Source organism: Sciurus carolinensis, chromosome 5 (genome assembly GCF_902686445.1).
Source record: "Sciurus carolinensis chromosome 5, mSciCar1.2, whole genome shotgun sequence".
Taxonomy (NCBI): Eukaryota; Metazoa; Chordata; class Mammalia; order Rodentia; family Sciuridae; genus Sciurus; species Sciurus carolinensis.
This window is the reverse complement of record NC_062217.1, coordinates 31,748,643-31,766,351: the sequence shown is the minus strand read 5'-3', so window position 1 is coordinate 31,766,351 and position 17,709 is coordinate 31,748,643. Positions and strand designations below refer to the sequence as shown.

The window sequence follows — 17,709 nt, the reverse complement described above, 5'->3', positions numbered from 1 at the left end:
ATTCAAGACATATTTTAGGTCATTGGTTTTACTGCTATAATTCCTCAAATGACCATGTAGAGGTTGTTTTTTAAGTGGCTCATTTCCATGTACCATAACCACATTGGGTGAAAATATATTGAAATCTATAAAATTTCCACATGCAAACATTCTATTTACACATTTCTTATTTGAATACCCAGACATCTGTCATACAGAGTAAAAGGGATATTTATGAGATGGGTATTCTCTTACAGCCAAGCATATTACATCATAAGGTATGTTTCACAGTTTAAATTTCCTATATATAAATATGCTCCAAATGTAATTTTTCTTGTTTTGAATATTTTACGTGTGAGAAAATGTATGGGTGTGCTGTTACAGTAGATGAAAATGAGGAATGAGCATTTATTTTAAGAACTTTATAATATGTGATATTAGTCAACAGATGTTCATCTGATTGCATCCTCCTAAGGGAGTAAATATAACCGAATTACCACTTCTTGATTAGTTCTCGTGAAAGGAAATCCACTCAACAACAAAGAACGCTGTCAGAAGACCAAGAAAAATGCCTGCTTGTTTTTTAAAAATTTAATCTTAAATTTTAGATGTTAAGTGGCAATTGTAATAGTTAAAAACATATTTTAACTTCCTAATGACTGCTCAAACAAAAACCAAACCTCTTACCATCCTGTTTATCCGTACAAAGTCTTCAGGTTTTTTTGCCCAAGGGGGAAGATCAACATCATTTACCACCACTTCATCTTCTCTGACGCCAAGATTATATCCATTACTGTTGACGAACATCTCTGGTAGGTAGTAGAACTCTGGAATTAGTTCCTGCCAGAATTAAAAATGTAGCATATTAAACCATTTAAAAAAAATCAGTTGAAGAAATTTATTAGCTTATCACTTACTAACTATAGAATTAAACACTTTCTTGACCTCACAGCAAGATTTTAGTCCTTCTATTCTTCCTTTTAAGAGTCTGAGAATATTAAACATTTCTCTTGAATAATTTATGCTTATAATGTGCAATATTTTTATATCACCCATTTTCAATTTTATCTTGCCACAAATTAAGAGAAACAACATATAAATGAATAATGGTTCACAAGAGCATTAGTGAACAAATGTGTAACCACATTGACCAGTCTAGGGGTTTAAACACTTTTTCTAAATATTAATAAATTATCCCCAAGTTAAGAAGTTGTTGCCTTGTATTAGTTAAGAATCACAAAATATTTTCTACTTTTTAATTTTTTAAACACACTGGTAATTACAATACTAATGATATTTATAAGGAGATTTATAGCTTTATTTTTTGATCAATATTTTTTCTTTTCTTTCATTCTTTTCATTTGTATTTTTGCAGTGCTGGAGATGAAACCCAAGGTCCTTGCACATACTAGGCAAATGCTCTGCGACTGAGCTACACCCCAACCCCAAATAAATTAGTCATTTACACATACCGCTGAAGGTAGTGAAGAGATGCTATGTAATGTTATAATCAATTTTAAATATTTAGTGTATGCCATTGCAATGCAGGTTATTATAAACTTGATGCAAAGACAACTTGTGTGTGATGCATTATGTCTAATATGAGGTTTTATGTTACACCTTAGAATTTGTTAGAGAAAAAAAATGATTCTGACACCCTAAAAGTTTTTATTTTATTTTTTATGTGAGTGGGAGAAAAGAAAAACAAAATAAACCACTACATTTTTATGTATACCATCAATGTCATCTTTTTAAAATATCAGGTTAAGGGTTAAATTAACTTTAAATTGTACTGTGAAAAGCATACAACATTTATTTGTGTAATCTGATCAACACTGATGGCATAGTACCTGAAATTTGAACCTCACTGTGGTCTTCTCTAGGGATGCACAGCAAAAAATTAAAACCACCCAACACCAAGACCTTCAAATAAATTGGGTCCTCAATTTTTTAAGAAAAGTACATAAAGAAGCTTTTCCTTCATGGGTTCTCCCATTAAAACCAACATATATGTTAGAGTACAAGTGGGTATTTACATGGGTAATGCTCTGTGAGAATTTGGTCATGATCCCTTGTTAGCATAATTGTGAACCATAAGAAAAGGATAATAGTTTATTTTCTTCAGCATTGTGGTAGCATGAATAGGTTTATATAAACAGGTTTTTTTGAATAAATGGAAATTAGTTTTTTAAGAATTAGAATTTTTTTCTATTTAAACTAATTAAATAGAAGTCTTTCTAAAATCTTTCACATATTTCCCTCACATTTACTTATTCGCAAAGTCAAGGTTTGCATTCCAGACACTATGAAGGGTATGAAAACAAAAACAGACAAGGCATGCCCTAACATCAGGCAACTCAAAGTCTACAGGGCTGATGTATAAATAGGGGTTATAATGAAGAGCAATAGCTGTGGAAGGAGAGGGCAGAGAGGTCCAGGGAACCGAGTGGGTTGGGAAATCCTTCACTGGAGATGGGACATTTGAGCAGATCATGAGTGAGATGATGGCCAGGGGAATGGTCAGGGAGCACCATCAAGGAGCGGTGAGAAAGTGTGGGTGGAGGATAGGGAATACTGGTGGGTCGATCTGTTTGAGGAAGGGGATGGTAAGAGTTTTAGGGGAAGACCATGAGGAAGTTTTGTGAAGGCTAGGCTGTCTGGATTTCATCTTACTGGCAACCACAATTTTCAAGAACTTATGCATGTGCTCAACATTGTTTATAAGAAGACACGGGTGAGAAAGTAAAGGGTGGACTGGACTGGAGGGGAGGTAGGCTGGGTGTACATGTCCCTGTGGGGAGGAGGAGAACTGGCAGTGGCAAGCACAGAAGGAAGGGAAGGGAGGGGGCCACTGTGAGGCGTGGAGCAGGAGGACATATGTGTGCTCTGTCAAGGAGGGGGGATCTGCAACAGAGCTGCCAGTCAGCGAGGGGGCGGGTGGATGAGGTCATGGGCCCCAGCATGCCCAGAAAGTGAGGGAACGAGAGGGCTTACGCAGAGGGGTAAATATATGCGCACAGTCAACTGTGTACAAGATGTTCAGGCCACAGTGAACCGTGGGGAAAAGGAGATTCCAGGGAAATTGATAAACGTGAAGAACTTTTCAATGGTCTGAACGTGAAAGGGGAAGGAAAAGGGGCTGAAAGAAAGCTATTAGGTAAACCAACCTGTTTATTGCCAATAATGAGAGGACTTAGTTGAAGGGTAGGAGAGGGGTTAAAGTGTGCTCCAGCAATACTGTATTAGCAATGATTATCTGTGCTTGATTTCCCAGCTGGGCAGCCTAAGTCAGTCACCAAAGGAGCAATCTGGTGAAAGTGTATGATTACTAATTAGATGATAGAAGTAAGCATTCATTCTTTACTAAGGTATTTGTACCCAATCAGAAATGCGTAATTATTATCTCATGATTTCAAATTATTTGTATAAAACAAAGTTTTCTTCTGCTCTTACTCCCACTATTTAGGAAAACATGGAAAATTCGTAAAAGGTGTAGAGAAAGCAAAGACCAATAACCTTTGCACATGACCTACTCTTTATCTGACACTGGATTACATTAACCTCCCAAAAGGGCCAAAAGGGGGAAAGACAGGTATGCTCATTCAGCTGCTTGACTTGGAGGGAAACTATATGTAATAGTCTCACATAAGTCAGGGATTGTCCTTATTGCCATTCTTCCATTATTTGTGCTCATGTCCTATGTTAAAAAGAGGATAGAGAAGGATATACATCCATAGGGAGGTGGCAGCACAGATTTAGTTTTCATTTAAACTGCCCAAAGTCTCAATTTATCTTCTACCTCCATTTTTCTTGGTACTATGTATTTTTCACATAGTATTTTCCATTCTTTCCTGTGGTGCAAGATTATATGAAATACTGTTTATTATTAACCTACTTAAAACTATAATATGGTTTTACTGAATGCCATTAAGTTAGTTCACAAAGGCACAAAAACATAGGACTTCATATTAGTAACAGTTTGGGCCAAAGCAAAATTTCAAGCCTTATTTTGTTGAATCCCTCACAGCTCCTGGGGCTCTACTTTTGAAGCAGCAGGTGCTTATTAAATATTAAACTACTGAAGGTTCTACATAAGGTTATTTTAATATCACTAGAACTCTTCTGGGGAAAGTGCAAATGGCTGGAAGAAAGCCTCAAGATACGAGAAGAGGCAATGAAGAACTTTATTAAATACAAGAAGAATAAACCCTGAAATGAAATCTGTACTTTTAGAGGGGAAACTTGCAGTTTGAAAAACGTTATCTTGCTTTTGCTAGCTGTGTTAAAAAGGTTCAAAAAAGGGTTAAAGAGTTCAATTTAAATACAGAAAAAACTGTCAGAGCCTCCTTGGACATTCCTCCTGAAGCACTCTTCCTCTTGAAGTTCTAAATCTCTGTCAGGCAGCTTTCTCAGCCTCACTCTGTTCTGCTTGGCGATGGCCAGCTTTGAGTGAGTGCCCTTCTTTCTAGACTGCTAAGATGAAAAGGAAATGGGTCTTACTTCAGCCACTTATGAAGTTTGGGAGCAATTTTCCTGGCAACTTTAAAATCAACTCCTTTCTTCCTTCCTTCCTACCTTCCTTCTTTGTTGGGGGAGGGGGGCAGTGCTAGGAATTGATCCCAGGGACATACTGAACATGCACTCTACCACTGAGTTCATCCCGACCCCTAAATAAACAAGCTTGGGACTTCAGGTTCAGACAACCAGACCCCTTAAGCCTAGGTTCTCATCTCTTCTACTGTAATTCTTAAAAATATTTATTTGTTCTTTTTAGTTATGCATGACCATAGAGTTCTATTATGATTTTTAAAGTAGCAACTCAGGAAGAGGATGCGGGGGAGAGGTGAGAAAGGGAGGTATTATGGTTTGGATGTGAGACGTCCCCAAAAAGTTCATATGTGAGACAATGCAGGAAGGTTCAGAGGAGAAATGGTTGGGTTGTAAGAGTCTTAACCCAATCAGTGAATTAATCCCTGATGGGATTAACTGAAGTGGTAGGGTGTGGCTGGAGGAGGTGGGAATTGGGGTATGACTATATATTTGTGTCTGGATGTTCTGCCTCACCTCGAGCCCTGAGAAATGGAGCCGGTCTTCTATGGACTAAGACCTCTGAAACTGTGAGCCCTCAAATAAACTCTCCCTCCTTTAAAATTGTTCTGGTCAGATCCTTTTAGTGACCACAACAAAAATAGCTGACTGGGCTGAGGATATAGCTCAGTTGGTAGAGTGCTTGCTCTGGGTTCAATCCCCAGCACTAACAAAAAAAAAAAAAAAAAAAAAGCTGCCTAAGGAGGAAAATAGTGGGGGTGACTATGATCACAGTAGGTTATATGTATGTATGAATAATGAATATGTCAAACAAAACCCATTTTCTGCATAACATGAATTAATTAAAAAATAAAGTAGCAGTCCAGTCATTTACGTGGCTTTATTTTAGTTTTCTGTATAACAATTTATTATTACTTTATTATTTAGGTATGCTTGCATGTTCCACAATAATGGAAATTCCATGATGATGGGGACCTTGTCTATTTTGTTCATTTGTCACAATTAATCTGCTAAAAAAAGGTGCTTGACACATTATACATACTCCACAAATATTTGTGAAAATAAAAAAGAAGCAAATATTGCTATGTTACCATGTCTTGAGTTTTAGGTATAAAGTACTGATAAAAAATATTGAAGGTCCTGGTTTTCACACTGTATTAACTAAAGCAGAGGAATCTTGGCTGTCAGTTAGTTGAAGATAAGAGGCTGGGCAGGCAAACAGTTCGGGGTTGGTTCCTTCTTCCCCCAACCCATGCTACTTTATGTGTGTCAGAATCAAAGAGATGTGACTTTAAATCCAGACTTTCTGCTAACTTGGGCAGGTTTCTTAATTTTAAAAGGCACAGTGATGATGAAATGGAATTTTATTCAGCCATAAAGAAGAATGAAATTTATGCTTTCTGCTAAGGATATTTCCAGGCAGAATGCTGACAGCGACCAGTGGTTTCTGTTAATGGTGTATGGATAAGGTACTGCAAGACAGGGATGTGAGAAGGAAGAAACCGTTCAGTTTTGAAGCAGTGTATTAGGAAATACAAGGGCTTAGGACAATCTCTTCAAATGGCAAAAGATGCTCAAAATAAGATAAAGGTTGGGGACAAGAATCAATTCAAGATGTTGCAAATAAAATATAGGGTGAAGCTTAAGAACAGGCATACTCTGTGCCTACTAAAAGAAAAAGTAGGCCCTATTTTTCATCATGTTGGCTTAGGAACGAATTCCTCAATAAAACTCCTGAAGTGCAAGAAGTAAAATAAAAAATCAATAAATGGAATTTTATTCAAACTAAAAAGCTTCTTCATGGTAAAAGAAACAATCAAGAACGTAAAGAGAGAGCCTATAGAATGGGAGAAAGTCTTTGCCACCTGCACCTCAGATAGAGCATTAATCTCCAGGATATATAAAGAACTCAAAAAAATTAACACCAAAAAACCCAAATAACCCAACCAATAAATGGGCAATGGAACTGAACAGACACTTCACAGAAGAAGAAATACAACCAATCAACAAATATATGAAAAAATGTTCAACATCACTAGCAATTAGAGAAATGTAAATTAAAACTACACTGAGATTTCATCTCATTCCAGTCAGAATGGCAATTATCAAGAATACAAGTAACAATAAATGTTGGCAAGAATATGGGAAGAAAGGTTCCCTCAGACATTGCTGCAAATTGGTCCAAACACTCTGGAAAGCAGTGTGGAGATTCCTCAGAAAACCTGGAATGGAACCACCATTTTGACCCAGTTATCCCACTCCCTGGTATATACCCAAAGGACTCTAAATCAGCATACCGCAGTGACATAGCCACATCAAAGTTTATAGCAGCTCAATTCACAACAGCTAATCTATGGAACCAACTGAGGTGCCCTTCAACAATGTGGTACATATACACAATGGAATATTACTCAGCCTTAATGAAGAATGAAATTATGGCATTTGCTGGTAAATGGATGGAACTAGAGATGACTGTGTTAAGTGCAATAAGCCAATCCCCAAAATCCAAAGGCTGGATATTCTCTCTGATATGTGGATGTTGGCTCACAATAGGCAGGGAGGGAGAAGGGGAGGTTCACCTGATAGGACCGGGCAGAGTGGGAGGTAGAGAAGGGTGGATGGGAATGGGAAAGATAGCAGAATGAATTATACATAACTCTCCTATGTTCATTTATGAATACATGACCAGTGTAACTCCACATCATGTACAACCACAAAAATGGGAAATCATATTCCATTACATGATATATAATGCATGACTAAAAAGAACAAATACAAAAATTAATAAAAAAGAACAGGATGTGGCTGAAAATCCCCCTTATAAAAATTTCAGCAAAATTTAAGGTAGTGTTTTACAGACCATGCAGCTACATGATTCTAAGAATTGTAAGAGTAGTATAAATAATATTCAAATTTATAGCCTGCAATGGAGACTATCCAGTCTCAAAAGGATCTGTGAGTATGAAATTTTTCTAATAGTGAACTATAATTTGGTATGCAGGAAGGCCATCAATTTTTCTAACTTCTGGGCCAACTTAGGTAAAAGAGGCTGTGGCCCTACCTTTCTACAGTCAAGAAGCAAGTGAGAAAGCTACTTAGTTGCAAGTAGGAACTACTTCTTTTAAAAGAGGGAATGATTTAGAAGGCAAAGCTTAAGGACCCAGAGGATATAACTAGGAGTCAGGGTCTCTGCCTCTGAAGCTGACCATGTGTGCTAGCTGGATTTCAGAATTGCTACAAACCAGCAGCTGCTAGGTGCCTTCCACATTCTCCCCTATTTGAACAGTTTGTCTACTGAGGTCCCCCTGTTGCTGTCTTAGCACTGTATACTGAGTGTACTTGATGTTTTAGTTTCCAGGTTTCCAAATGAGAAATGGTTAATATCCAGATGTTGGCTCACAATAGGTGGGTACAGACACAAGATACTAGATTCTGAGATGAAACTTGTGGGGCACAAGTATATTCAACATATACTTTAAATGGAGGGAGTATCCAAGTTGTGACAGGGGAGAGGACAACAACAGTCTGTTTCCAAAGAAGGCCACAACAGTTCCTCCAGTTTCCATGTCTTTTTGAAAAGTGACTTGACTGTTCGTCTCATCATGAAGCAGAGTTCACTTGTCTGAACTTGTCCTATGACTTGCTTTGACCAAAAGAAGGCAGTGGAGGAAATATTACATGACTCCTGTGCCTAGCCTTTAAGTGGCCTTGCAGGTCTCATGTTTTGATCATCTTGGTGGCCAGATACCAGGACAAAGTACGGTGATTTTGCTAGAAATACCATGAAAAGACAAACAGAACTAGTTGACCCTACACTGTCCTAGCCAGCTTGCTAAGGTGCCAGATAAGTATATGGAATCATTCTGAATCTTCCAGTCCCAGATGGGATGCCCCAGCTGACCCAACAGGGACCACAGACAAGCTGTATCTGATGAGTCCTGCTCTAACTGCAGGCTGTGAGGACATAAATTGTTATTATTTTTTAAGACATTAAGTTCCGGGGTGGTTAGTTATTCAACAATAAATGACTAAATTATTACTTGACCAATTACTCAAAAACAGTCAAAATGGTTGGATATGATTCCATTATGCAGAGAATAAAAACAGTTTGCCATCCAGTGGACAAAGCACTGGAAATAACTGAGAAGACACAATGCTAGTCTGGCTTCCTCATCACCTACCTACTTGTGGTCTCAGGTAAGTCACTTGAGCTCCGGGAAACCTCCTTTAAACAACAGGGACTGATATAGTTTGAGGACTGTATCAAGTAACCAACAACAGAGCATGTTTGAAAACTGTTAAGTATTATTTAAAAAGAATGCAAGCCACCACTATAACTTGTGAGTGTGCTCCTATGGACAGGCACATTAGACATTCGCTTGCCTACTTAAGATAACTGCTGTTCCGCTTACTCTCTTCCCATCGAGAAATTGCCGTTAATCAGTTTCTCTTAAGGAAAAGAGTCCAAGTAGTTTAAAATTTTCTAAATGAAAAACAGTGCAGAAAGATGCACAGTATTATTAAAGAAATGGCAAAATGAATATTGTAACAGGCATTTTGTGTCTGCAAATGTGATTTCTAGTTTATTTTAACAGCTATACTAAAACCCTACGGTGCAGTTAATAGTATTATATGCGTTCTGTCAAAAAATAAGAAAATATCCTCAAACACAATTTCTAATTTATAAGCTTATGACAAGTTCAAGCTGCTGAGAAATTGACTTGAAAGTATGCCTCAGAATGATAGAAGACCACTATTAACACTATCATAATTGTATACCTATTGCATCAAATCTGACATTTCAGCTTAATATATTTCGCTGAGAGAGCATACCATTTTATGGCTTCCTAGTGAAATCAAATCCAACCCAGACGTTTTCACTTTTCTAATATAATTCACCACAAGGTTTTAAAGCTGCCATCTCTTTTCTTCCCCTTTTTTCAAAAGATTGATGCCTGGGTATTCGTTAATTCCATGAGAGCTCATAATGGGTCACTGAGTCAGTGGTGAGCACCTCCATTAACTACATTAATTTACACTATGTCACCTTAATGACATTTTGTCACAGCTACCTTTTCTGACATCTACATAGCTAATCAAAAAGTAATATAACAACTTTAGAAGGCATTAAGGGAAATTAGTATAAGAACTTCGGTAAGGTAGATGTCATTGACAGAAATACCATGCTAGAGGAAACAATCAGAAAAAATAAAAATAAAGTAAAAACTAACTGGTTTGACTGAACTCCGGAAACGGCTCTCCTGAGGGGTCACTTCGACAGCACTCTTTTTTCCCCAGCTTGTGTTCATTAGCACAGGAAGAGACTGACATTAATAGAGAGAGACAGAATAAAACCATCTACTGCATTCTGGTTCTCTCCCACAGGATTGCCTAAGTTAGTAGACATTGCAGAGATACCTACTTTTCTTCTCTGGAAATGAAAATATATTTCCTTAAAAATATATCAAATGCTATATTACAGCTTTGGGATAGGAAATAAAAAGCTTCGATTTTATCACACAGTAAAATGATTCATTTTTTTGGAGATAGATTCTTCTCTGGTAAGTCAGTAATTATTTTAGATTGAAATAATACTGTAGACTTTAATCAATATGTATAATCACGAATTTAGGAAAATTTCAGGTTCTCACAAGATATTACCAAGAAAATTTGTCTTTAATAGTGCTGTCACAGAGACCCAGATTCTGATGCTAAAAAGGGAAACGGAAAGGTGGATATATGTGGCTGGACACACACACACACACACACACACTCACACAGCTGAAACATAAAACTGAAAGACTAAAAAACCATACTTGCAGTGCAACTTTCTGCAATTTCAAAGGTCACATTCAAATAATTAAGAAAAAGATATAAGACTCAATGGGCAAAAGATATGTGTCAGTTTACAAATCAATAAATATACAAAAAGTGCTGAACATCACTCAAAGAAATGCAAACCAAAACAAAGACGACTCCAGTTTTCACTTACTACATTAGCCCAAGTTCCATTGTTTATTGCAATAGTGGTGATGTGGGGATGGGAACGAAGGCACCCTCACACACTGCTATAGGAATAATGTAACATAATTCTTTGGGGAGAATGGTTTGGCAATATCTTAAACAAATTAAAAATGTGCACATAGCCTTCGAGCCTCTGGTTCCATTAACAGGAATTAACCTTTGCATCTGTACGCAGTTCACTGAGATGTTGTGCATGGATGTTCACTGCAGCCCTGAGCATAACAATAACAATCACAGAGAAAGACAAATGCTCCATCAACAGGAGACTGCATAAATATTGTATATGAATGTAGTGAGCAGTCTTTAAAAAGACAAGCATAGGTCTACACAGCAAGATATCATACAATATGAAAGGTTTAGGGTGGTGGCAGGAGATACTGAAAATGAGAGCAATCTGTGTAGTGTCAAGCTGGGGAAATGAGCTCCTTATGAACCAATTAAGTCTCGGGGGTGGGTGAACACAGTACATTCTTGTTCAGCACAGCTGCTTGGGGATGAAAAACAAAAACCTCCCAAGTTAGTGATAAACACGTTGATCTTTGTCCTTGGTGATGTGACCCCAGGAGCCCAGGTAGTGCAATCAGTAATAGAAGGCCAACATTTCTGAAATGATTCTGAACAGGAAAACTTCCTGGAGAAGTTAGAGGGGCAAGGTTGGTATGAGAATCAGTCATCAGAGACTGTGATATAACTTTCTGAGATATCTGGTGGTCTAAAGAATTAATAAAGCTCTCAGGCTACAAAGTAAAGCTAAAACTGAATCACATATATTAATTAGGATGTCCCAAATATTTGTGTGGGCAGGTGAGGATGGATCTTTAAGTTGAAAAGTCAATTTTCTTTCTTGTAATGCTGTCCAGTCATAATGAGCAGGCACTTTCACTTTAAATAGTTTGATATAATAATGATACAGTTCTGACTTAAAGTATAAATAATCTCTAATGTGATAGGGATTCTTCAATTATAGACAGGAATATTTAATACACATACAAAATATTTATTGAGTGCTTTTTATAAACATTGTATTAATTCAAGATACTACTGATCAATGAGGGTCTATGGATTTCCTCATGTTTATCACGCACAAAGTGTTATTAAATAAGAAACATATTCCTTCCTTGATTTAACTGGCAGTACATCAATCGAAATGATGGTTTACAAATATTTTAGAGTTTGATTCCTCAGAAAAGTTATAAGACTATTAGAAGAAAAGTATGAATCTTAAGAACTTGATGTAGCAAGGATACAGGTTAAATTGTCTTATTTTTTTCTAAGTATGAGTTGTTGTATATATAAATTAATATTCACTTAGGTAAAAGTTTGATAGCAACAAATAAAACACAGGGATGTGCTATACTCTTCTTGGCTCTATTTCCTTTGTTTTCTGCTTTGGAAAAGAACTGAACAAAAGTTGTGTTCATTCAGTTTTCTTTGTAGTTTGGTAACACTATAATTGTCTTTATAAATGTTTTACAATAGAAAAGCAAACATATGTAAATTTGACTTGACCTCACTGCTTTTGGTTGGATCAGAACCCTAAATGGAATGATACTACAACATTTTTATACTGAGCGACAGACAGCAATGGGCAAAAATTTGCCTTGCAGAAAAAGGGCTTAAAATAAGAAACACATTTACCCAGGCAAGAACCCGATCATGTAATTTTATTACCAGTGGGAAAAAGAAAAAAGAAAAAAAAAAATGAGAGAACAAAAGCTGTTTATTGTTTTGAATACGATCTTTTTCTTTTCCTTAAAACGAGAGCCTATATAAACGAATAACAAATTTTTGTATTTAACAATAGGTAAATAAATAGAGTAACTGTAAAATTACTCTGCTCTCTGGCTGTTCCTGTATATTGTCTGTGTGTTGGTTTAATCTAATGTGTATTGTTGCATAGTATCCCTAGGCACAGGCAAGTAAAAGCTAAGGCTGTACAGAAAAGCCTACATTTTAAATGGGTCTTGTCATTAATGCTTTATTAATTGCCCCAGGCTACACAAACCCAAAGCTGGGCAAGCTATACCAATATGACACATTAAGGTCAAATCCAATTCCCGCTGTGTTTTATGGAATGGGCCAAATATTGAGTGAACAGCAGGAAAGGCAATTTATGGGCTTTTCTTTCCATCTCCTGATTATTTCATCTAAATTAGATAGGAATTTTTTGAAATAACAAAACACCTTACCTGATTAATATAAAAGAATCCTGACTTATTTTTATGATGCTCAAAATTATTATTTCTTTTAAGGTTAGATGTAGCTTATAATTTTAATATGATGGAACAGAGCTGCAATATAAAATATCTTATATATCATTTAGTTAAAAATCAAAATTTCAATAAATTTTGAAATTCAACTAATATCAAGAAATAAAAGAGCCTACCTTTACATCAGAAGTATCTCTCTGACTAGTTCTCCATGACCTTGCAATCGATGAGAAGGTTCTATCTGGATGGTCAAATTTTCCGTCATTTGCATTGAGGAAGAAGGTTGTGAAAGGTTCCTAGGGAAAAAAAACACGATCAGTAATTGAAACATTGGAAACACACGATGTGCTCATGCGTTTGTAAAATATGAGTATTTGTGAGACCCTCTTGAGGCAGTAGCAGTGCGGAGCTCGGAGCAAGGTCTACAGCCAGGTGGCAGGGGATGTGGGTCTGGGCCTGACCCATCCACCATAGCACCTGTTGCTCGGCAACCCTGGCAGGTCCTTTGGCTTCTTGGGCTTCTGTCTTCTCATTAAGAAGTGAAGGGAGTCTAGTGCTTTATGATCTTATGATAAATTATTTTGTATGACATTCATAACTCAGATTTTCTTTCTAATAATTAGGGTCATACATACTAGCACTGCAATAAGAAATATCACTCTGACATCCACTGCATTGTGGAATTAGGTAGGGAACTGTCCACCTTAGAATACCTGGGAAAAGCTACTTAAGTACTGGTTCCAAGGTCTGATGATCTTGTAAAATTGCAAATCCTAGCTTAGTATCCTTCCACAGCTCTTAGGAGCTCTTAGGAGAAAGTTAACTATTTCATTGGTCTTACAAAAGTCTAAATGATCTATCACCTGCTTAACTCGTTTATCTCACTATTCCTGCCTATGTTTCAAGGTCTTGCCATGTCGCTCTGATTTCTTGTCCTTTGTGTGTGACATTCCATCCACCTGGTGCAAACTTATCCCTTTCCCTCACTATCCTTACCTAAGTTTTTTTATCCTTAGGTCTCATCCAAGATGCCACTTTCCCTGCAGACTCCTGGATTTACCAAGGCTCTCCGGCAACCTACAGATGCTCGAACCATGTTGAGCATTCACCACGCTGCATTATAATTGACTGTTGACTTGTGTACATTCCCCATTATGAGGAGGTGCCATATCTATCTTATCTGCCACTTCATCTCCAACACTTAGCCCATCTTCTGGTACACAGAAGTTGCTTGGTATATAATCTGCTGAATAAAGCAATGAAGTAAAGGAAGCGCAAATAAGATTGAATGAGGGGCTGGAGTTGTAGCTCAGTGGTAGAGTGCTTGCCTCACATGTGTGAGGCATTGGGTTCAATTTTCAGCACCACATATAAATAAATGAATAAAATATAGGCCCACCAACAACTGAAAAAAAAAAATAACTATAGTCCTTCTTGTATTCTGAGGGGATTACCTTAGGTTAACATAGTATCTGATATCCCTAGCAGGAAACTTAGGAATAACTTTATCTCAATGTCCTAGCAAATTTAAATTTTATGGCTGGTTCTGTAGTTTTTATGTTGGGAGAGAGGCACTGATTTTCATGTCATTAAGTTTGATTCTGAGTTTGAAAGGATGAAATAACATCCATTCTTACTAAGAATCTCTTAGTTACCTACAAGTATAGCAAAGATAAACAGTATTTCCTTTTCCATGCCTTAATTTTTCTCCGATCAGTTAAGGATGAATGATGTGTCATTTCAGGTTCAATAATGCTAAGAAACCTATGTGACATTTTCCCAAATATTTAAGTCTTTTTTTCTTTGATATATAATGTCTGCTCATTCTTAAGTATAGTAGACATGTTTGTTTGTTTGTTTGTTTTTTGCCCTTTTAAGCTCCTTTGCTTGCAACTAGTCTTAAGGGCTGGCTAATGGGCAATAGCTACAAGTATTCTTCTTTTCCAATATCTTCCTGAAATTTAGTGTGGCTGAACCTCATCAATTTCATGCTTGTGATATTGCTAACATTTCATGTTCATTGTTCAATGACAAAAAAGTGTGACAAAAATGATAAGCCCAAGAAGAATATAATGATATACCAGAAAAAAGACATTATTAATTCACCTGAAAATCAGATATACAATCAGAAGTCCATATTGTTGTTTATGATCTTATGTTTATGATCTAAATAGCTGTCACCAAAATTAGGTTAGGAATATAAATTTTTATGAGATATCTTTCACTAATGAATTTGCTTTGTAGACTTTTAATTTACTACTACAAGTCAGGTAATGAAAGCAGTATATAGGATCACTAAATTAAATCAATTAAATCTGGAATATAAAAAGCCTAAAAAGAAGCAGTGATAAATTGAATGAAACACAATAGATCTAAGTTCAAGTTTTGGTTGAACTATCTACCTACCTTGGGCAAGTTACTTTACCTTCTGTAATAATATCAAATAACTGTCTCCGTTTTTTCATCTATGTAAACTGGGACTGACAATACTTCAGTTGTGGTTATGGGAATTAGATGAGATTAAATAAAATAAATTTATCTTACCTGACAGCATTATAAAATAACAACCAGCTTTATGCATTATGCCAAGTATTTATTATTGGACTCCCCAGCAGGATGCCAGTTCACTGTCCTTCCTGACTGGACTCTTACTTAATTCCTTAGGTCTTATTCATCTGTATCCCAGCACCAAGCTTGGCTCAGAGTTCAGTGTTTAAAAAATGTTTGTTGAATATACCTAAATATATGAGGTTACTCTTGAGAGATGGGGATATGAGTGGGATAGGGTAAGATACAGTTTTTCTTTTTAGTTCTTAAGTACTAGTAGAAGTTTGACCCAAAAGTTCTATTTTCAAACTCACATCTTCATTACTCTAGGATGTGAGACATTTAATTTTTTCTATGTAGGTAGTAGACACAGATTAATTTAGATGGACCAGAGTTGCCTCTCTGCATTTAACCTATTAAATAGATGTGAGTGAAGACTCATTTATACTGCAAAGCCTTACTTCTTATCATCAGCCACTAAAAACTGATCTCTACCACAATCTTACTCATAAAAATCCTTTTCTAGTTTTCAACCCTTAACAAAGACATGTTAATAGCAGCACTGATGGGCATATTAATTTTTTTAAAGAATTACTTTAATTTCTGGTAACAAAGTTTACTAATCTGATGGCAACCCAAAACAGAGAATATTGAAGAATTCCAAGTTTTACTGTCTTAAGCAACTTTTAAAAAGATCTGATTAACAACAGCTTTAGGGCTACTCACTAGAAGCTGACATATATTCTCATTACTCCTGAAAGCCTCCAGCGGCTACAGTGGTAGAGTACTAATAGAAATTGATAACCTATTTGTTTATAAGTGAGTATTGATCTACCAAGCTCTGATTACTGTGGAGATCTCTTTTTTCTATGCTTTTCCTTATTATCTTCAAGGCACAGGGAAAAGTCCTTCTTTTTCATTTGACTCAGGCCAGACTAACAGGATCAAGTGCAATAGGAAGCTTAAAGACTTTATATATATATAAATATATATATATGTATATATATATATATATATATATATATACACATTTTTTTCCTTTTTTTTTTACTTAACACATGTTGATCAAACCATTTTATATGGGGACATCACTATGCAAGATATTTGGACTTTTACTAGAAAAGCTTTCAGCTTGGGAGATAAGATGTATGAATGAATAAATCTAAATAGCAATCCTGAAAATAAATAAAAACAATTGGCACTCACTGGGCTTTAAAAACTCCAGGTCAGGTCCTACAATATAAATGGCTAGTGGTAGACTGTCTTCTCCTGATTACACTCACCCCAAACGCATGTCTTATCTTCCAATCATTTTTCAGTGATGGAAAACTAAGTTCAGCTAGCCTGCACTGGGAAACGCCTGTCCCACTATATTCCATCGTAACCTTTAGTCCCCCGCCAAGGACACTAAGAATGTTACCTGCCTTTTAATGATCAGAGATACTTAATTCAATCCTGGATAATCCAACTTCTATCTAACTGCTTTATTCTTCTCTTCTATTTGAATTTGTGCTCAATCATCTCAAAAGAAACTTTTAAAGGTCCTTTTCTCCTTACGGTTTTCTTCTTTCCCTTCTTTTTATTTGAATTAAAAAACAAAACAAAAACCCATCCATGAGTTAATATGTAGTACTTTCAACATAATAATAGCGAAGAAAAGATGTATATTTGAAGTGATTTGAAAAATGCTAAAGGCAAAAGGAAGAGAACTAACAATTACTGAGCACCTTTTTTTACTGGGCACTGGGTTGTCTCAGTTTAAGATCCTCTCTATTATCTTTTAGAATAGCTATAATCATTCCTTTTACATCTGAGATGTGACATCAAAGTCACATTGTAGGAAAAGAAGAAACCATTCTTTCTACTAGTCTTTGTGTAATTCCAGAAATTTATTTTCGACCACTTCTTTTAAAAGAATCTGGAAGTATCTTTCAGAGTCTTCCAAAAGACTCTATTAATTAACCTATGTGCCTTCTATCCACTAGGCTCTTGGTTAAATATTCCTCATCTTCCTCTAAGTAAATAAACATTGTTCTTGAACATCAGTATTCAAAATAAACAAAGTGAAAATATTTCACTTGGCACTATCTTTGGTTTTAATTACAAAACTTACCAAAGTGTTTCTATTATTTTATTTATTACAAATACAAACTTTTAAAGATACATCATGGTTTAAAGAGACTCTAGAGTAAGCTTTCAAAATAACATATAATGTATAAAGAAAGTTCCAAATTCTAAACAACATGGATGAATTAACTTCTTTTAATGTAACCTATTTAACTTCCAAGGAATTACAACTAAATGCTAAGAAATGAGTTTTGAATAGGAGGGCTGAATGCACTGAATTCAGAAAATGAATGTGTTTCTGAAGACTGCAATGGTCAGTGTGTAAGATTTAATT

At 36.1% G+C, this 17,709-nt stretch overlaps 1 protein-coding gene across 7 annotated transcripts in view; it reads right to left on the bottom strand.

Moving 5' to 3' along the window:
- Nbea (neurobeachin) overlaps positions 1-17,709 on the bottom strand; it is a 628,163-nt gene that overhangs the window by 59,128 nt on the left and 551,326 nt on the right. For all 7 annotated transcript variants that reach the window (XM_047553976.1, XM_047553978.1, XM_047553977.1 and 4 more), the window contains 2 exons: positions 12,938-13,057; positions 667-819 (listed from right to left, as the gene is read on the bottom strand). In XM_047553976.1, the coding sequence (XP_047409932.1) occupies positions 667-819; positions 12,938-13,057 (273 nt within the window). The remainder of the gene's footprint in view (positions 1-666; positions 820-12,937; positions 13,058-17,709) is intronic.